At 40.7% G+C, this 21,898-nt stretch overlaps 1 protein-coding gene across 3 annotated transcripts in view; it reads right to left on the bottom strand.

The window, feature by feature from the left end:
* Nucleotides 1-21,898, bottom strand: part of KIF26A (kinesin family member 26A) — a 134,653-nt gene that overhangs the window by 6,057 nt on the left and 106,698 nt on the right. For all 3 annotated transcript variants that reach the window (XM_037901051.2, XM_043549466.1, XM_043549467.1), the window contains 7 exons: nucleotides 11,713-11,922; nucleotides 9,660-9,753; nucleotides 8,920-9,182; nucleotides 8,512-8,695; nucleotides 8,038-8,197; nucleotides 5,489-5,651; nucleotides 1,469-4,856 (listed from right to left, as the gene is read on the bottom strand). In XM_037901051.2, coding sequence (XP_037756979.1) covers nucleotides 1,469-4,856; nucleotides 5,489-5,651; nucleotides 8,038-8,197; nucleotides 8,512-8,695; nucleotides 8,920-9,182; nucleotides 9,660-9,753; nucleotides 11,713-11,922 — 4,462 coding nt within the window. The remainder of the gene's footprint in view (nucleotides 1-1,468; nucleotides 4,857-5,488; nucleotides 5,652-8,037; nucleotides 8,198-8,511; nucleotides 8,696-8,919; nucleotides 9,183-9,659; nucleotides 9,754-11,712; nucleotides 11,923-21,898) is intronic.

The following is a 21,898-nucleotide window of genomic DNA, read 5'->3' as shown; positions in this document are numbered from 1 at the left end:
ATGGGTCTATCAAACATTTCTTGTTTGTCCAATATTGAATAAAACTCCTATGAAGTCCCACTTCATGTATAAAATATATTCGTGTGTCAGAGTATGAAGCACTCAAAAAGTAAGGTATAATTTACCAACAAAGACAATTTCAGCTGAAAAAGAAATAATTTGTCATTTTTAAAGACCTTCTAAGCATTTCCTGGGGCAAAAACAAATACCAATCCATCAGTGAGTAATGCCTTCTCAACACGTGTGCAACTTTACACAGCTGTTAATATTGATTTGTAGGAGAGGTTCATGTGCTATGAAAAAAGAACTGCTGCAAGTGTTGCACAAGGTCTCTGAACTGATTTACTGCCTATCAAAGCAACTCAGTTGCGTTGACCAGAAAGCACAATAACATATACATCAGTTTAACTCGTTTAGTTGTGCTGGCACAAGTATCATGTGCACCTACAGAGACTGCAATAATTACACCTTTCCAATTGACGTGTCAGATTCAGCAAGCCCATGCTCAGAGGAGTAGTTCTTACCCTACTCCCACACATAGCGCTACTAGAAGCAGGAGCAGCCTTTCAGTCAGGAGCTATCATTGCATGAATTGCAGTGAATCCCCAATAACGAACATGGTATTTCTGGCTGGAATAATAAAAACTATTTCCAAAACTTGGACATTAGAACCCTGATTCTGAAGCCGTTACTCTCATTCAGTAGCACTTACCCACACAAGCAGCATCAATGAAGCCAACAAGTAAATGCCACTGAAGGTCAATAAAGGTGGCGGAATTTAGCCCTTGTTCAGCAGCCAATCACTCTGGTTTTGTGGTGGATTTAGAAGATTTAGGACAAACGTAAGTGAACGGAAGTCACACCTCTCTGAACAAAAACAGTTACACTACTTAGGGTATATCTATACTACCCACCAGATCGGCGGGCAGCGATTGATCCAGCGGGGTTTGATTTATCACGTCTAGACTAGACGTGATAAATCAACCCCCGAGCACTCTCCCATCGACTCTTGTACTCCAGTGCCGCGAGAGGCGCAGACAGAGTCGACAGGAGCGGCAGCAGTCTACCTATCACAGTGAAGACACCACAGTAAATCAATCTAAGTACGTCGACTTCAGCTATGTTATTCACATAGTTGAAGTTGCGTTACTTAGATTGATCCATCCTCCCCCGCAGTGTAGACCAGGCCTCAGGCTTCTACCTCTTTCATAATTTAGCTTTAAAACTTGCTTTAAAAACTACAAAGCCTATAATTTTGTAACGAATTAACAGCATTCATCTACAATTTAGCGCATCTTTTATCCATATGTATATCTTTAACGTGGCTAGGCATCTAAATTCAAACTAAGTGACCTACCAGTTTACTTAAGAAGCACAATAAAAACTCAACATCCTAAAATATGAGGAGAATATCAATGAATTGCTAAGATGGCTGAAAACGCAAGCCTGAGTCGTGTTAATTTTTTACCTGTCGATCTTTTCTTAGGGGACTTCAAACTCCTCATGCGTCCTGGTGATGACATTCCGCTTTCACTCATTGAGTCATGTGCGGAAGAGGCACTGCCCGTTGCTTCGCTATCACGAATCATGCTTTCGTAGCCACTGCTGCCACCACTGTGGTAAAAAAGAGCTGTCCTTCCCATTGCTGGTGGCAGTTCTCCACTTAAAACACTGCTGTTATCACTGCCGTGCCCACTGCTATACCGCTGAGGCCTCCGGGGCGCAGTTATCTTGCTGTAAGGAGATGGCAACAGTGGAATTTGTGATTTTTCATCGCTGAGATTAATACCACTGTCATTCCCGCTATCAGAGTCTGTGGAGCCTCTGAAATGCCCCATTTTGACAGAACTGCCAGATACCAGTTCATTAACCCGACTGTTGGCTGCCCTAATTGCTTGCTTTGTCCCCATAATAGTTCCTCTGCCAGGTTTGTTGTTGACGCCCTGCACAGATCGAGGGATTGTTTTCCCACTTGGAGGAATGCTAGAGCTTTTTCCAATAGACTGAGTCAGTGATTTTACAGAGGAGCTAAGCGACTTTGACCCATTGGTAGAAAGGCTGCGGTTTTTGTTTCCACCTGCTTGAGCTTTCTGGTTAGTGGTACTTTTTGCCTGGCTGTTTTTACAGGGTAAAGGTGCAGTATGTGATGGTGGTGAAGTCACAGTAGAAGCTACAGGGGGAACTCCCAGCCGTGGGACCGAACGTCCCGTTCTACCATTGTTGATGCTAGCGTTGCCATTTTCCCTAGTTGTGTTTGCTTTGGATCCAACCGATGTCAGACTATCACACCTTTCCAGAGACATGTGACTCTCATATCGATGAACAGCTTCACTTTTAGATGCCTTAGTCTTTAAACTTGAAGTCATTTTAGGCAAAGAATGGTCCCCCTTGAGGCTTGTTTTACTGCTAGTACTTTCACTAACCCAAGATCCAGCTTTTGATCTCAATTCTGCCTCTTCCTCAGCTTTTGCTGTTACAACTCTAGGACTGTCTAGGCCTGCAGCTTTGCCTCCACTATTTGCGACCACCACATTTTTCTGCTCTAGGCTTGATTTACGTACAGGAGGTGTTGGAGGTATGGTCCCATTTGGCCTAGGTAGCATGCTTGACTTTTGTGGCAGAGTCTTCTTTCCCAGGGATGTTTTCAGGCTGCCAACAGCAAAGGCAGCTTCAGAACTTCCCCTGCTCACACCTTCTGATGGAGCACTATTACTGTGTGCTACTGGCATCACACCCAGCGTAGTGGCTCCTCTCTTAAGCTGTGGCATTTTCATTGCTGCTTCAGATTTTTTAGTGGCTTCATTGGAAGATCTGCAAGCCATTTCACAACCATCTACAACCCTCTGAGAGCATGCAAGCATAGTCTGAGACTTAGTTGGCTTGGTTGCACTGCTGAAGTATTGGGCAGCTTTTGTTGGCTGCTTATCAGTACCAAATGTGTGAGATTTTGGAGACAGCAGAGATTCTGCAGCTTTTGCTTCCAAGTGACTATCCATGCGCACCAGCCAGGGATCTTCAAAAATAGTGTGTGGATTCTGCTGTTCCCTGTAACTTACTGTGGCATCATTGTGAGTCAGAGATGAGGTAGTTTTTGTTTTCCTAGGAAGACTAGAATGTATTGTTTCTATCACCGGTGTACCTCGAGAATTGCTAGATTTAACTTTTATGGGCTGATCAGCTACACAAAAAGCACTTTTCATCTGAGATGCTTTGGTTAATTCAGAGGTTTGGGGGATTTTGTTGATGCCTGAAGACATTTTGCTAGAACTTACACTCTCAGTTTCCACCTCTGAGAAACAAAATCCACTGTCATTCAGGGAGCTTTTCAATGGGGTGGTTACATTGGGCAAATCCAAATTACAAGGTTCCTTGGACTTATTACAGCTGTAAGATGACTGGGCAACAAAATTGTCACTGGACTGGGCTCCATCACTTTCAATTGTACAAATGCTAACTTCACTAAGCCAAGAACTGATGGAGGAACGTCTGCTGCTGGAAAACGGATCCTCAGCAAAGGGCAAAACAATATCAATATTTACACCAGTAGAGCTTGGCTGTGAGGTATAAGCATCAAACTCATCATTTATACTGCTAATAATACTAACCGGCCTGGAACCTGATGCAAGAGCCTGAAGGGAGCAGTCGCTGTTAAAGCTAATGATACTGGCAGGCCTTCCATTATCTAAAATTCCACTGATGGATAGTTCCTCTACCACTGTAAAAACAAGCTCATCCTCTCCATTCAGCTCCACAGGCTGCTGCAAAGTCACTGTGGTGGTCAGTATATCCCGGTCAAAACATTTACCTTTGAACGCTGAGTGGAAACTATGTACCTCGATAGCGCCAGATTGATTCTGGGTGTTACTGCCAACTAGAAATGTGCTTCCTACCAAGTTGTGCTCAGGTTTGCTAGTCATTTGCTTACTCATTCCCACAGGAGGAGTCCGGATTGCACTGCTATTGTCCAACTCTGAACATGCTTCTTTGGACTTGAGGGTCTGATCTCTCTGTTGTGGAGGTGGGGGCGCAGGGCTTGGTAAAGGTCTCTTCACATATGAGGACTTTTCTTTCACCACAGGTTCAGCTGTGGCCTTACTCTGCTCTTGACTCCTAGTAGGGTTATATTTCAATGATTTCAGCGAATCTGTGATTGTCTCTCTCTCTTTCTCGCCATCCGAGGCTGAGCCCAGTTTTTTGCCTTCAGCTTTGGTTTGCAGTTTGGAATGTTCCGCTTTGACGTGAGGGGCATTCTTTTCATGACAGCTGCCACCCCTTTGCACAGCAGCCTGGAAATGAAGATTATGTCCTTTTTTTGGAGACATTGTTTCCTGTGGAACAGATTTTTTATACGCTCCAGATGGAGAAGATGGTTTTTCATTTACCAGTTTAGACTGCACATTTTCTATCACTGTCACAGGACTACAATTTGATGCAACAGGTGTTTCTCCACAAGCAAACTTTATAGGTTCCTCACTTCCATCAATGAATTCTAACCTTTCTTGCAATTCAGCAAAAGTGTTGCACTTAAAATGGTCCTTGTCAGAACTTCTAGCAATAGCAAAGTTGTCCTTGCTTCTCTTTTTGTTAAGGGAAGGAATTATGGGAACAAACTCTGGAGGCCCTTCATTATCTGTTAGTTCCCTGTCAGACAAAGCTGCACCGTTTGGACCAACATAGATGACGGTGTCACAAGATTGTTCACTGCTGGAGGAATAATCAGGATCACTAGAAATACTCAGTGCAGGAAGATCAGGGTCAAGTGCTACAGTTCTTGGGTGAAAGGGTCTCAAGTGAGGTGGTCTTCGTACATGGCCTTCTTCACATGAACTTTCTCCTCCAGATGAGCTGGATGCATACTGTTAATTATAAAAAAAGAAAATCTTTATTAATATTAAATGTATTTATAATAAGAGAGGAAATCTTGGGCTCATTATGTACTCTGCTTTGCTTTCACCATCAACCACAATTGTGTCTAGTGGAAACCTTTACGATATGAAGTTAAATAACAAAACTTATCTATATACATTTTAAACAGGATATGATTATTATATTAATAGGTTTACCACAGATAAGTTTCATAACATCAAAAAATTATGTTGTCTTTCAATCTTAGCATCTTACATTCTTTCCTTATTGTTTTTTGATTAAAGCAAACTGAACCTTTAGCAATAGCCCCATATAATATCAAAGGAATTTTTGCAATAATCCCATATAAAATCAAAGGAATATCTGTGTGTGTGTGTGTGTGTGTGTGTGTGTGTGTGTGTGTGTGAACATGCCTTTGCATAAAATTAAAACACAAATGTTTCAGGACTAATAATCAAGTGGAATAACAACAGCTTTGGGCCAACACGTTTGTCAATTTCTCTACCAAGCTTTGATGCATTTTGTATTAGTCCTCATTGTTTAGAAGTCCCATATTCCCCCACCAAGGGGTTCAGAGAATAAATTTTCAATTAAATTAATTGCAGCTTGCTTGTACACCAACCTTGGATTTCTTCTTTCTCATTCGGTGGATTCGTGATGCAAGCTGAATTGTCATGAGAGTTTCTGCATAATTTGCTGGGGAGTCAGAAATATGAGCAATCATGGTTGTTCTACAGTTGATGTTCCCAAATGATTCTCTCAGCAACATAGTCAACTTGTTGTCCCTATGTAATAAATAATAATACTAAGATGGTTTAAAAGAATTCTAGTTCCTTTTGCAGACTTTTCTAAAACACCAAGTATTATGGTTTCATTTTTATAGTGTACATGTATGTATGGTATAGGTAGATCTGAAATATACATGATCTGTACATATTTAAAACATGTCTAAGCATATATACACACAGAGATAACAAATTTATTCCTCTACCTGCATATTTTTAGAGGTGTAAATTCTTTGTTAATTTGGGCAAATCCAAGAACTATTCACTTTACTGGCAGTTCATCATGATACTTAGTATTACCCAAACAGCTTACAAGTACTACCTTTATCTCGTTAGAGCTAATCTCTGGTACTTTGAATGCACCATCACCATGTTAACTAACCTACATGACCTACAGATGAACAGTTCGTGTAACAAGGAATAAAATAACTTTATATTGCTGAACAGACACAGCCAAGAATACCCTAACAACTATATTATTAGGCATCAAAGATACGTTTAAGCCCTGCCCCACCTAATTTTTCCTCTGCCATTTTAAAAGAGAGACCATGACCTCGGCATTCTGACCAGGAGCATGGTGCAAAGAAATCTCCCTGTCCTCCTTGTCTTCACAGAGGAGGGAGCCCATACACCAGATCCACACCTTGTAGCATTGAGAAGAAAGAATTCCACAAAGCTTCCCCTTAGTAAGTGACAATACAGCCATCCATTGGACGTTGCACTGCCTGATGCAGCAGTGCACTGAATGTTCCACTATTCAAGGGGAGAAAAGAGATGCCTTAAATGCCCACCTATTTGAAAAGTCTGATTACTCAAACACTCATACATGCTTTATAGCCCGATCTGTGGCTATGGATGTGGCTATAAGCTCGCATATACCATAACGTGCACATCTTTTGGGGTGGATACAGCTATATCACAATGCTCATACACTGAAGTAATTATGACATTTGCTATAGTTCTTCTGTGTGGCTTAGGTGCAGATTTAGGGCCAGATCCTGGCTTCCATTCTGCCCACTCTGCTCTGGCAGCACAAATCCGGCGGGAAATTAGCTTAACTGGCTGTCCGAGGATTTCCCTGGGGGAATCACTAGATGGTGTATGGCCAACGTGGTCTTCAGCCATAGCCAGTGCAGCTGAGGAGTCATCATGCTCTGGAATGCCACAGTTGCCAGAAAAGCTACTTAGGGGCTGTATGCAACTGGCACAACTTAGAACACTCCTGAGGCTGCTATAAGTTGCTCCTCAGAACTGGCCCAGCACCCAGTGGCCTGTGTCAGGAAGTCATCTTTACGTCTTTGCTCACTGAGCTGGGTTTGGTGGCAAAGGGCTTGGTCCTGAGGCTCTGGCCATTCACTATTCTAGTCCATTCGCTCAGCTGGCAACTGGCCTAAGGAAAACACCTGCTTTCACCTAATACAAAATGAAAGAGCACCTGCTTCATATTCCACACTGGATAAATATGTGAAATGACATGAGAAATAAATGAGGCACTAACTTACAACTCATCATAGCAAGCAACAATTAAACTCTGGTACGAAAGGCCAAATTCTACCAGTGATGTCTGTGGCAGGGATGTCCTCTTTAGACTGGGCCCCCTGCAGATGTGAATGTATTCCCTCACCATGACAGTACCGCCAGGTACACTCTATAAAGCACACATCGATGCTCACTTTTGTCAAGTTACCATTCCCTTTTCCACACAGGAACAGAATATGGTCCTAAATGTATTTAAATGCACAGTTTTTATTGGAAACATACATACGTGCAACCTGCTGAACAGGGCATATTATTTATAGCACTACTGATACGATCCTCACCATTCTGTTACATGTACAGTAAAGCTGGTTGATGTTTCTTGAAATTTCAACAAGACCTCTAAATTTGAAAACAACAACAACAGGGAAATAAAATGTCCCCTGGTTTTCAACAAGTTGGCCAAAATTTTTCAAAGTTTCAACATTTCACAAAAAAAGAAAAACATTTCTGCAATTTTTTCAAAGTGGACACCTTCATCCAACTTAGGTATATGCCACAATGCATATGATTTTTCAGACCGCTGTGCATACCAACACCACATTATGGGACTCTAAAATCATAGAATCATAGAATATCAGGGTTGCAAGATCTCAGGAGGTCATCTAGTCCAACCCCCTGCACAAAGCAGGACCTAATCACCAACTAATCATCCCAGCCAGGGTTTATCATATATTACATGAACATAAATGTCATAAAAACTGTACTGGAGGCCAGATATATGTTGTTATATATGTGACTGGCAAAACTTCCATTGATATAGTGCAACAGATTAGCAGGCCCTTGATATAATTTTTTTGCACGATAAAACTAGCTATATTTAAGGCAATGTACACAGTAATTTACTTACTTGTATGGTACATGTTTAGCACCATTAATTAAGGCCAAAATTACATTGCCCAGGGCAGACAGAGACAGGCACAGGGAACCTCCCCCATCTCGGCTCTTGCTCAGCACTTTTTCACAGCTTCCTAGATCAATCAGATGCAAACGGCTCCGTCCTCCGGACACTAAAACAAAACAACGTTTATACACACATTCACCTGAGCAAAAGGACTCACAGCAGATTAGCTATGCAGAATTTATTCAAATGACAGAAATAATGAATGCAGTGTGGGGTAATGCCTGAATTAAATATTAATGGGGCTACATGTGAATTGAACAAAGAAGATATTAGCCACATCTACCACGGTTTGTGTCCATTCTCGACTGCTTGGGGGGCTTGGTGGGGTTCTTTTTTAGTATACTGCATATTATTTTTAATCTAAATGTAAAAATATTTCAAACTAAATAAATACATCGAATTTGGAGTGACTGATCTTACTTCCTCCTTTGCCACTCTTCTCCATGCGATACTGGTAAATGTGAAGAGTGAAGAGCATATGTGAATTCCTCCTGTCTTCTTCATCGCACTCAGCTTTACTGGTACTTCTGGCAGCAATTGCAGCATCAAGGAAAAAGGCAGCTTTCTCTGCTGTCGGGGCCCTAAGCTCACTTTGGTTTTGAAGCTTGAATATAAACAAGAAAATGACTAATTAAGGCAGGGGGGAATGTTTTTTGCTGATCATACTAAGTCTCTAGGGCGATAAGAGAAACAAATATGTACACCATGGGAGTGGGGATTATATATTAAAGACAATAAAAAATTTTACCATCATCATTGTCAGATAAAAGGAAATAAAAAACAGAGGAAAGTCAGGCTGTAAAGCCTATGTTGTGAAAGCCATTATACCTGGGTTCCACATATCGGATCCTCTCTCAAATAAACCCCTGGAGACTGACCATCCTGAAGGCTGCCAGTGGCTACTTCAGCTAACAAATCCTTAAGGTTTTCATCTTTGCCACTGATCTCCACAGCAGATACTCTAATAGAGAAACGAGTCCCAGTTTTTTCTTTGCGTTCATTGATTAACTTGAAGAGCCAAGAAATTGCACAGGGGATAATACCAAGGCTTTGTGTGGAGTTATCTTTGCCGATCATGGTATAAGATTTACCTGGAAAGGAAAGGAAAATATAAAAACTTATCTTTCAAGAATAAAACAGTTTCTTCTTATGCAGCTCCCAATTTACATTATATGCCATGTGCTGTTCAGATAGCTTGGGCTAACAAATGCAAAAATGATTTGTATGTATTTAATTATTAATCAGTTAGTATTTATTCAATTAATTTTGCCATTTTTGTAACTCAAACCCAAAGCAAATTAATTTTTAAAGTATCTCTGATCTTTTGATTTTCATCATAACATGCCTCTAAAAGCTTGTTCCTACATAAGCTAATCTGATGTTACATTTTACCTTTTCAAATTAGAATTTAAGATCCCAGTGTAGAAATAAACCATGATAAGTTGGCAAAGCTAATTAAAAAGAAATTCTAATCTATTCGTATACTCCAGATTTATTGTTCCAGAAGCTGACAGTATGTAATTACCAGACTGACATAGTAATTAACTGTAACGAATTTGGGAGCTCACCAAGCTTGACATGACCAAAGCAAAATATGCAACCATCTGCACCATTCACAACAGACTGGATTACTTCTGCTACTGTTCCAGAGCATACCTCAGCCTGAAAGAACAATTGGAGACAAATAAGTTACACAATTCACTCTTTACTTCTCTCCTACATGAAAAGAATGATTCAATATTTCTGAAGCGTAACACTTTTGCCCATTTTTATGGCATTATTTCTACTATTTTAGCAACTATGTTCCATTTTTAAAAAATAAAAGCTGCTATAGCAACCTAAAATAGTTTTCAATTCTATTATACGAATTCCCTTGGAATATCGATTCTATGACTAATGTAGCAATTGAACACTATCCAACCAAGCTTGCTGCTGGTATAATAGCTTAGCCAAGGGTTTTCAGTAACAGTAACAGCTTCAGTGAAATGAAGCCAGCCAAAGAGTGCTTGCAGAAATTAAAAAGCCATTCATACTGGAGAAAATGCATTGAAGATCCCAGAATAAGAATTTCTAAGTATCTGATTTCCATTTACTATGAAAACAATAATATAATTGGTAAAGGGAATTCGCTAAATTCCCTAAGTGTACTAAAAACAATTTATCAGTGTATATAAGGGGTTGAAATATATACCATGATTTATTAAATATAGCAATTGATGGCATACACATATAAGGCCATACACCAGTGAACAATGAGCATAGATACAGCAAGATGCAGCAAGATACAGCAAGATGAGCATAGATGCCAGCAAGCCTGCCCAGAGCAATGATGATGCAGGTGGAAGTTGACCACTCTGATTCTAGTCACCTTGAAACAGCGGAGAAATGCTACCTCAAAGGCCCTCCAAGAGGGTGTTGAAGAGTGTGGCCCAGAGATCAGAGTGAAATCCTGTCCCGACTGAAGACAATGGGAGTTTTGCCATTGACTTCAATCAGGCCAAAATTTTACCTCATCTCCTTTTTGTACTGCATGTGCAACACCCAAACCATCAGCAGCTGCTGTGCACAACCACCCACACAGATTATTGCAATTTTCAGTACAAATAGACTATACTGGTCCCTAGGGCTGCACTACTGGGGCATTTGCAATTGCCCTGTGCGTCTGAGTGCATAGTTATGCCTTTTCCTATGCACTTGCCAGACGTTAAGACCGCAGTATGCTTATTCACTGATCCAGTACCGGAGATAAAAAGGATGAAAAATGTTTTTTAGCCAAAATTTGTCTTCTTCATTCAAGCTGTAAAGTGACATTCTCAACATGAATTATTTGGAGTTTCATAAAATTGAATGTTCTGATAGAGAACTATGTAAAGGTTGGTCTATGTCCAGATTTATTTTAAAAATCCTTTGTTTTAAAGCTACTATAAGTTTTTTTTCTGCTCCCATTGGGTGGTCTTGACTACAACCTCACCAAACATATCCCCTTTCCTTCTGTGCACATGTCTGCCTGCTGCCCGTCCAGTTTCAGCTCTACTGCTGTTATTGAGCATAAGGACAGGCCTTGCAGGGCCTGGAGAAGGGCATGCATGGCCAACAAAACAGTGAAACTGACTATTCAGGAAGTGATGTGAAATGTAAACCTGAAAAAGGAGAGAAAAATAAAAATCTTCCCCGCCCTCTTTCAATTATAGTAATCTTATGGGGTTAGTTGTAACCATTGTCCCGACTCCGCAAAGCACTAAACTTTAGGCACATGCTTAAATCTGTCCCTAGGTAGCAAAGCACTGAAGTCAATGGGTCCTAATCCTATTGATTTAAAAAGGGTTACAACATATTCAGTTAAAAATGTAAATTTCAAGTTGACTGTGCCTTTAAGCAGCACTAAAAATACAGGGGAAGTATTCATTCAGCAAATTTATCTCCATGGATGTAGATTCACTTCTGGGCTAAATTGAAACCATGTGAGAGTTTATCTACTGTCTATTAAATTACCATGTTTTCCCAGGAATTATACTAACTCTTTCAAACAAAATTTCCCAGAAGCAATAAGGAACTCTTATATGAATTAAAATGATGTGCCCACGGGAAGAGTTGTTAGAGTTAAATGCTTATCTCCAGTACCTGAGAAGCATCCTGAGGGAATACTGCATCAAAGGCAAACATCTTTGGGACAGCAACAGTTCCTCTCCTGTGACCTAAGTTGGATGGTCCGCTTGCAGATGGATCATAAAGAGTGATTTGCTTTTTTCGTGGATCTACCTTTAGAAAAGACATGGATTCGGACGTGTCATGTGGTCCTTGAGAGGGACAAATTCTCACCATCACCTTCACCTGCAAGTAGTTACAAGGAAAGTGACAGCTTTAGTTCCTACTTACAGCTAATGTAAATAATTGCATAGTATCCCACCCCCCAAACTATTCCCTGCTCCCAAAACTTGTACATTTTTAACAGTTCTGTGACTCAGAATGACTTCTCCATATACTTACAGCCAGATTTTCAGCACTGGCTTCCACTCTTGTGCCTGCAATGAATTAATTTTAAAAGGGTTCACTTTCACTTTACCATTTAGATGTCTAATGATGGATCTCTTGACAAAGAGATCACGAACAGGATACTGAAAGCTTCTCAGTCATTAGGAAAGCTACATAACAAAGTCCTGAAATCCCACAACAGAACCCTCTCAACAAAAATAAAACTTTACAATGCTTTTGTGCTCACATCTCTCCTCTATGGCTGTGAGACCTGGACACCATACAAATGGCATATCAAACAGCTAGAGGCCCATATGTGGTCTCTGCACTCCATTATGGGGATCCGCTGGCAGGACAAAATTATCAACCTGGAGGTTCTCCAAAAGTCAAATGCCATAAGCATCAAGGCCATGCTGATAAAAAGCCCAACTACACTGGGTTGGACACATCATTAGGATGCCTGAATATTAACTCCCCAGAGAAAAATTCTATGGAGAATTGGCACAAGGACACCAGAATCAAGTGTCTACAAGGAAAAGCACTACAAGGACAGCATCAAAAACACCACACACTTTGGTGCAATAAAACCAGATTATCTTAAGAAGGCTGAGTTAAATAGATCAGCATGGCAACACACAGCACTCAGAGCTTTTCAAGCCTTTGAAGAAGACAGAAATAATCGATTGTTAGCTGCAAGGGAAAAGCATCATACTACTGCTATAGTGACCAAGACGCTCACCAATTACTTTGTCTGCCCGATCCGCTCACGAGCATGCGTGTCATGCGTTGGACTTCAGAGTCACTCCAGAATCCACAAAAAGAGAGAGCATGAAAACGTCATCGTCGAACCAACGGACTACACACACACACACACACACACACCCCTGATTTGCAGGCACAATCAACGCTCAATGAAAAATTGCGTCCACAGAAAAGGAGAATGTGGCAAGATCGTTTTGTAAATCAGGACCTTAATGTTCACAGACTTTGTGACCTAATGTACTGACAAATCCTTCCTGAACAGCTGTTTGAATAAACCAAGAATGAAAAAAGATGTTGTATGAAACAAGTCCTCAGAGTTCTCACTTTCTCTCCTCCTAACCGCTGACATACCTTAAGTCCAATTCCTCCAATACAAAAGTGCTGTTGCTGTAACCCACATGGTCAGAAGCCTTTTGCAGCTATAACTCATTGCTAGGGTCTTCCCTGGAGACCGGAAGCGTTATTGTCTTTTACATGCTCTTTGCGCAGGTACAAATGACTACACAAGATGCAGGGCAGCAGGCCCTAGATCTTCAGTGCACCACTGTCTAGCAGATTCAAAACTTAGAGAAGTGACGTGTTCCACCAATGGGACTCTATGTACATTGTGTGACATGTTTATAAGCAGAATGGTAAGAGTTATGTCCTAATCCAAGTACAGGAAAATCCTGCTGTGTATGAGATACCACTGATGGTCAGCATTTAATTCTACATTATGGAACAGATCCTGAACTGTTGTAAATTGTCATAATGCCATTGAAGCCAATGGAGCTGGGACAATTTACACCATCTGAGCATCTGTCCCCAGGTGCCCAGTTGTACAGTGGGCGTCAATCCTGAGCCTGCTCCACTTCAAAACACCCACTGACAGTAAATAAAAACCAAACACTCCTCCTTTTAATTATCCTTACACAGTCCAGGTGTAACTGTCTGCTAGCAACCTTTCCACTATGAATCCCAAAGAGCCTAAATATCTACCTGATCAACCATCCAAAATACATACCAAGCCAAATATAGCACACACTTGTAAGCTGCAGATTTGACTCAGATATAATGCCAGGACAGCTTTGAATGGTGGGTGGGAAAAGAAAGTCAAACTTGTAGAACTCTGACTGGGGATATTTCTAATGTTTGACAATTATTTGTTGACTTTGACCTTAGCTTTGCATTTCCAGGCTTTCCAACACTAGTTTATTACAACCACAGTGTTCTAATAATGTTGTTAACAAATTATGTCTATTTACAACATTAGCATAGGTTCTTTTTGTCTTTTTTTTTTTTTTTTTTTTTTAAGATTTCGGCTCTTTTTATTACATTTGTTCTGTGTAAACAGCAGTTAATCCCAGCCATTTCCCCTTTCATTCAAAAGGAAGAACAGCCAAAAAGAAAATGAACTGCCATTCCAAGCTTATTTAAATTGATGCTGAAACAAAACGTTAAGGGCCAGATTATGCCTTTAAGAGTATCTCTACACTACCCGCCGGATCGGCAGGCAGCGATCGATCCAGCAGGTATCGATTTATCACGTCTAGTCTAGACGCAATAAATCAACCCCCGAGCGCTCTCCCGTCGACACCTGTACTCCACCACCGCGAGAGGCGCAGGTGGAGTCGACGGGGGAGCGGCAGCAGTCGACTCACTGAGGTGAAGACACCACAGTAAGTCAATCTAAGTACAACGACTTCAGCTACATTATTCACGTAGCTGAAGTTGGGTAACTTAGATCAATCCTCCCCCCCCGCACCCCAGTGCAGACCAGGTCTAAGACACTCATTTGTGCTGAGGGCAGTGCAGAGCTTCAGTACGGATTGCGGCTCAGAATGGCACCGAAGCAGTCCAATATGCAGGAGAACTGAGCAGGTTGTGCCATTATTTAGGATTGCAGTGCAAGGACAGGAGGGAGGAGGGATAGAGCCTTGTCCCCTATGAGGTGTAGACGGGTCATCCAAGCCCATGGAATTAATGACAGACTTTGTTAGACACCTCCCAAAGTACCCTGCTGAATTGGGGCCTGCGTCCTTATTAACTGTTGAGGCTAAGGTATTTTGGAGGTTGTGTTTAGATGCCCTGCAGTTCTATTTTGCACAGCACACTCAGTTCAGAACACTAAACCGCGCGTGGCACCCCCGTATATTCAAACAGGGGGTGTTAATACCCATTTTTGGCATCACAGGAGTTATTTTTCAAAAGTTAGCCCTGAAAACTTTCCTCTATTTCTCCAAAGGAACGAAGAGGTTAAAACAAAAACCAAAAACCAAAAAAACCCCAATACCCTATTTATAGGCCCTTCAAGTAAACCTTACACAAGGCTTCATGGAGGGGAATATTGCATCCTCCGAACAGGTTAGCCCTGGTAAGTGGGCTCCTGATCTCAACGCTTTGCTTTCTTCTCTCTTTGGTACTGATCTGAATATGAAAAGACAGTCCTAGAAAATAAGCGAACCTTAAAATAAATGAAACAGCTGCTTCAAAAGGGAAAGTGCATTACAGGTGACAGCTTCAAGGCTGATTCCCCATAAAAGCTGCATGAAGCTAGCTTTGTGTGCTAGAGTGCTTCCCTCAACCTTGACATATCACCAGGATGTTCAGTAAATAACCTTCTTGATGAAAAAAAAACCAAAACCAAAACCACCACACTTCAAAATTACTTGATTAAAATGAACTTTAAAAATGTATGCTGTTTTCAAAATGCATCTATAAACTGTACTTTCCTTTCTCTCTTACACCTATTATTATCGCAGGAGGCGCCGGTATAAAAGGAAAATTGGTTTGCTCATGACCTCAGCAGCAAGTTACCTCCAGTAGCAGCATGCTAGTCCCTAAGCAAACAGGGTTTCACCCTCAGAAAAAGCTACATGCATCAAGTCAGTCTTTCAAGTCCATCTCTCTGGAGCCAGAGGATACTGAAATCTCTCACCATAATGGATCAGATTCTACGTCTATCTGGCCTCCGGGGTCATGTTCATTTTTAAAGTGAAAGTAAGCTTTCAAGAGAAATGGAGGGGGAAGGTGCCTTCTTTTTTAGTGTTTTGTCTGTAACAACTGGTTTTGTGTATGTGCAGAAAACTACTGACTTCAGATTAACCACATTTTCCCATTCCCAGGTACATCTGAATCCAAATGACAGCTAATGTGATTGTCTACTTCAGCTGTGCCTTACTCCAGTTATGCCTTACCCATCACTGTTGAAAGGCCATACACCTGAAAATGTAGGGCTAGACTGTGTAACTCTTACTTATATGGGTGGGCCCATTAACTTCACTGGGGAATAGAAGAGAATTGCTTGTGTAAACACTTGCCAGCATGAGCAAGGACTGCAACAGTAACGGACCAGCCACATGGGAGGAAGGGGTTCATGGCTAATCTTGGATGCGGGCATGTGTTTCTGGGAGCATGACAGAACACTTTGTAGCTTCATGTATCTTTCTCCATGTCCTCTAGTTTAGAACCCGCCTTGTTTGACAAGGTCCATATTCTCAGCTGCAAGGGTTGTGCTATGATACAGATGCAGCTTAAGAAGAAAGAGGAATATGATATTAGAAACAAAGGAAAATAATGCTATCCTGACTGCCTAGCATAGGAGTCCTCCAGCAACCACACATTCAACTTCTTCACAGACTGTTCCTCCTGAGATGCCGCTCCAGTATTCTTTGTGCCCATCTTCCTGGAGCTCAGATACTGCAGTGATAAGGGCATGTAGAATAACAGGAGGCACAATGAGAATCAGCACAATGTCACATGGTTTCACATAACATCTGAGGCCCAGATTCAAGGGACTGAAGGTCAGGAGCAGGTTTATGTCAACCCACCTAGAGACCTGTGAGGTTCACAATTACTGGTCTACCAAAAGTACAATTCTTTATTGTGTAGGAATATGAGTTTATGACAGGCAAGATCTAGGAGCACTAGAAAGGCAGCATACTCCTTGCTGTAAGGATTAAGTCCATTGAATCTCTCATGTGTGACCCCATCTGACTCTCCTGGGAACAGCATGCTGTGCTCTGGAGAGAGCCACTCCCAGTGGAAAGAGAGTCATCTAGATGTGAGGACATGGGGTGGAGAGGATTAAAGAAAATAACACAGGAAGAAGGAGCTTGGAGGTCACAAAAACCATTTTGACCCATAACTAGGAGAGCGGTTGATACCCCAACAACCCAAGTTCATTGCCTCAGAGCTAAACATGAGGATATAGCCTGCCCACTCAATTGGAGTGAAGGAGAAACCCACGTTTCAGTACCTGAGGCCATCACCACCCAGAAAAGTAAAGCAAATGCATCTTTCAGCACGAGATACATATTTCATAATTCATTAATCCCTTAGTCCAATCCTGGTTATGCACACTGATGGCTGAGCAAATGTAGAATTGGAGCAATCATACCTGCAATACAGTCAAATGCATTTATTCACTTACAAAATTAAATATTTTCACAAGAGCAGTGATTTAACGCAACCTTGGTGCAGCAGTGACTTGCATACCAAACAAGTAACAACTGGGTTAATTTAAAAGTAGGTAGGTTAATTTAAAATTAACTAGAGTCAAGTGCACCAGCGTCCATTTCAGGCTCTGGAATTACACCCCAGATGTACACCATAGAGGCTATAATGGGGTAGTTAAGGATATTAACTACCAATGGCACACTGGATGGAGTAGTAAAAATATGAGAGAGTCAGTGAGTCTAGAAGTGGGATAGAGGGAACAAGTAGGAAGGGAAGAAAGCTGGCCTGAAAGAGAAAAGGGGAGACAAGAGGAGAGATAACAGCAGACAGAGAAAAAAGCAGAAGAGACAAACACAAGACAAGAAACACAAGATATATTGGCTCCAGAATACTCATTTCAGGCCTCAGAAAGTGGATTAAACAAGAAGAGAGAGCCAAGCCCCTGAGCAAAGATGAGGACAATAAAAATAATGGAGGGATGCTAATTTATTCCCATAAAAAACTATTTTACACCCCACTCCCTTGCAGTACTCACAATGACCACACAAACAGCAGACAAAGGTTGCTGCAGAATTTCAGAGCCAACCCTATAGGAACGCATAGAACAATCTGTGATTTTGCCAACTTTATATTCCTTTAAATGAAGCATATGTTGACATTTCCACTCATATGGTAATGCTGCTGAGGTTTGAACGTTTCTAGTGGCTTCCTTTCTTTCTCTTGTCCTTTCTTTCTCTTTATAGAAAGTAAGGCATATCACATTTAACTGTTCTCTTCAGTGTCACTATAAGTCACTGAGTAGGAAAAAACGTTATAAGTTGGATATAAATATACATCTAGAGAGAGATGGTGTCAGTATTGGCTATGTGGCCAGTTGCAAAGATTGGGAGGAGGAATAAGAATGGGGGGAGGGGGCAGGTTGTACCTCCATTTGATTTCTACAAACAAAACTAAAATAAAATACACACGTAAAACACCACTACACATCCACATAACTCATATTTTTCTTTAATCATGAAGCCTTCTGTATCATGCAAATCTAGTATCTTGTTAATTAACTGGCTCTGTGATCTCGTGGGTTTTGAACACCATGGGTTAATATTAAACTGCTGAACTTTCCAAATTCATGTTTCTGCAGGAATCAGGAGGTCAGCAGAATTGCTGAAGGAAATCCTATTAAAATCAAAAGTGTTTGGGAAAAGAAGATGATAAACGTATCCTGAATATGCCACAGGAGATGAAGAATTTAACAAACAAATAAATAAATAAATAATTTGGAAAGCCCTGGAAATGGGTGGCATGAGGTCAGGGTGTGCCTGCCCCATGTACAACAATGGGCGGGACTGTAAATGTCAGTGGTTAGGATGGGAGAAAGATTCACAGTAATCAGGAATTTGTTTTTTTCCTTTAACATTTATCTATTTGTCAGCCTACAGTAGGAGTCAGGGAAAAGAAAGGTTATCAAAGCAAACATCTGCAAGCTGAAATTCACTCACTTCTACCATCTAATGGCAAATGAAGTGGAAGGATGCTGAAGAGTGCAAAAAAAAATGTTTAAAAGGCTATTTTATGCGTGTGCAGAACAGATTTAAGGGAGACTTGTAAGCAGACAAAGGCTGATGGCTGCTCAAAATTCAGGCTCCATAGAGTCAGAGAGAAACAACCCACCTGTGTAGATGACAATGCTAGCTCCCATAAAGCCCGATATACAGCCTTTCATATGAAAACATATTACAGAACATTTGAATGGTTATAGACAGTACACCCAAATGTTGTTCATGCTTTTGGGAGAGATAGGCCTGAACCAAAATTCTAGATTTGAACATTCTTGAACTTTGGGTGGATCAGAACCGGACTCATATTTTACAGTTCTGAACCAAAACATCCCTGAGTTTTGGGGGGAAGTCTGGAACTGGATCTGAATTTTGCAGTATGGGCCAATTTCTAAAGAGTAGGTCATATCCACATGTTAATCAGATCCACAGATACAGGGCCAGGTAGGATCCCATCTGCTCCTCTCTTCCCACTCTGTGCTGAGGAGTGCCTAGGGGAACTTTGTGTAGCTACGCATAACTTTCAGTGCAGGTGGGTGCCTCAATGGCATGACTGAGCCCGCAGTGTGAAACAGGATACCAAGGTCACATTATGTAGAGAACAGTTACACATGAGGAATTAGTGAGGCTCTGGGAGTGTGACGTGTTTGTTTTATGGCAGGTAGGAGAGTATTGAGTCTTAGACCAAATTGCAAAACAGAGTCTTGAGGCAGTTTCTAGAGAAAGTCAGGTTGGTTGTTTCAGGTGTAAAGGAAAAGGAATCTGCCACCTGCTTGAGGAGAGACAGGGAAGAGGAGCAGAAAGAAGCCCCACATTCAATAAACCCAAAGAGTAGGCTGGAAAATAGAAGCAATGAGGTTGAACAGTGGGACAATTCAATGAAGTGTCCTGAAGCCTATCAGGGAGAGTCTATCCTTGATTCCAGAATGCACAGAGATCCAAGAAAGAACTCTAAGGCAGTGTTCTGACTTCAAGGCTTTCCTTTGTGTTTAAAACAGACTGGAGCTGGAAGTTAGGCAGGATACAAAGGAAGGAATTATAGCAACTGAGACAAAGGAATGGTGGGTAAGAGTGGTCAAGACGGTGTTGAACATGGGAAATATTTCTACAGATTAACAGGCATGAAGAAAGAAAAAGTCAAGTCAAATCTCTAGGGTTTCTGAAAGTACGAGTGAATATGAGATTGGTGCCCTGGGTCAAGATGGAGATGGAGTTTTGTCTCAGGCTGCTCTTCTTAGCAATCAGTAGGGTATATATTTTGGATGTTCTAAGTTGAAGGAAGATAGTTCAAAGCCACAAGCTGATGAGATATGAAGCTGGTAGAAATCGAGGATGGAGATGCATCAATGCAGGCATTTTCATCCCAATAGAAGTGATTTCCAAAGGTGAATTCAGGAAGAAAGGTGCCATTTGGGGAAGAGATGACAAAGCCAATAACACACTCTCCTAAGGAGCATTATAACAGATAGATCTAATAGAAGAGAATTACCGACTGCCAGTCATGAAAATGGATCTTTGGACAGACAGGAAAGCGCAGAGGAGGAAGATATCCATGACTCCACTGAATTGTGCCACACGATCAAGCAAGATAGCAAGGCTGATTGAAATCAAAGAGGTAGGAAAGATGGCCTTGTGGCTAAGACACAGAACTAGGAATGCTGGACTCCATTTCCAGGTCTGCCACAAACTTCAAGTGTGTCCTTAGGCAATGACTACAAAATATACAAGTCAGGAGAGAATGACGCCATTATTTTTCCAGATGACCAATAAGAGGTACCAAATATTTTACGTGTTTAACCTTAGGGAGATGTACAAGGAAAGACAACGTTAATTCTCTGAATAACCAGTTTGCTCATTAGTAATGTGAATACTAAGGGAATTAAGACTCTGATTCAGCAAAATATTTAAACACATGCATAACTTTACACATGTGCATAATCCCTTTGAAGTCAATAGATCTACCATATTCACACGTTTAAAGTTATGCATGTGCTTCAGTGCTTTGTTGGACTGGAGCCTACAGAGATGTTGAGGTTAAAATTAAACAGAACAAGAAGGAAAAACAAGAAAGTATATGCTAAAGAAGAATTATAACATTTTGGTGTATGAGTTTGCAGGTCCAGACCTTGCTATTAAAATGAGCTTTGAACATTTTATTAGTCTATATTTCAGGAATTATACTGGCATTATACTGGAATCTATTCTAGAAATTTTGGTGATGCGCAGCATGATCGCAGTATCATAATCCTTAAAATGAACAAGCAATTTGGTCTTTAGCAATAAACATCATTATAGCATATTTGAACAGTCAATATAAATTCCCTGGTAACTTGCATTCATAACAGGCATTGCCCAGACAGGGAAGTTAATTTTGTTCAATGTTTTCAGAATGGTGGGTTATAGCAAATTAATAGAATAAAGTTATTTATATATACACCATTCTGAATTAAGATTTCTCACCAAGAAATTACACAGAATTCATTTTCATTACTGGCCATTTTCCAATGAAATTGCTTATTTCTCAACTACTGTGTAAATCAAATTACAAAAGTCTTAGTTCAGAGCCAATATTTTTCATGGATTTAATTGTAACTGACAGATATACAACCCTTACAAAATTGGTTTACTGTGGATAGTTCTTACAAGCCTTTCACATTCTGCCACTACCATTATATAGCAAATTTATATGCAAAACTGCTATGCTAGCATAAACTATTTAGCTCCCTTGGGAGAACCTAAAAAAGCACTTCTATATTGTACTCTTTAGAAAATGGCCTCTATTAAGCAAGAATTGATTTTATATTCCCAGATGATACCACACAAAACTATTCCTTTTTAAACATGGGAAAAAAGAAAGAAGTGTATTTTTATATAATTTTCTGCATTGTGTTTAATATGTTCCTTCAGCAGGGATCTGTATGTTATGGGTTCTACAAAATTGCATACGTAGACTGAAGACTTTTTAGTAAGACATATGATGTATATTGGAAATAATACTTTAGTCATTAGGAACAAGCAGCAATAAAGATGGCAGAATTAAGTACCTATTTGTTATTCATCATCAAACTATTGTAAGAACAAGT

The sequence above is a fragment of the Chelonia mydas genome, chromosome 6 (assembly GCF_015237465.2).
Source record: "Chelonia mydas isolate rCheMyd1 chromosome 6, rCheMyd1.pri.v2, whole genome shotgun sequence".
Lineage (NCBI taxonomy): Eukaryota > Metazoa > Chordata > Testudines > Cheloniidae > Chelonia > Chelonia mydas.
Note: the sequence above shows the minus strand (reverse complement) of the source record. Positions and strands in the feature narration are given on the sequence as shown.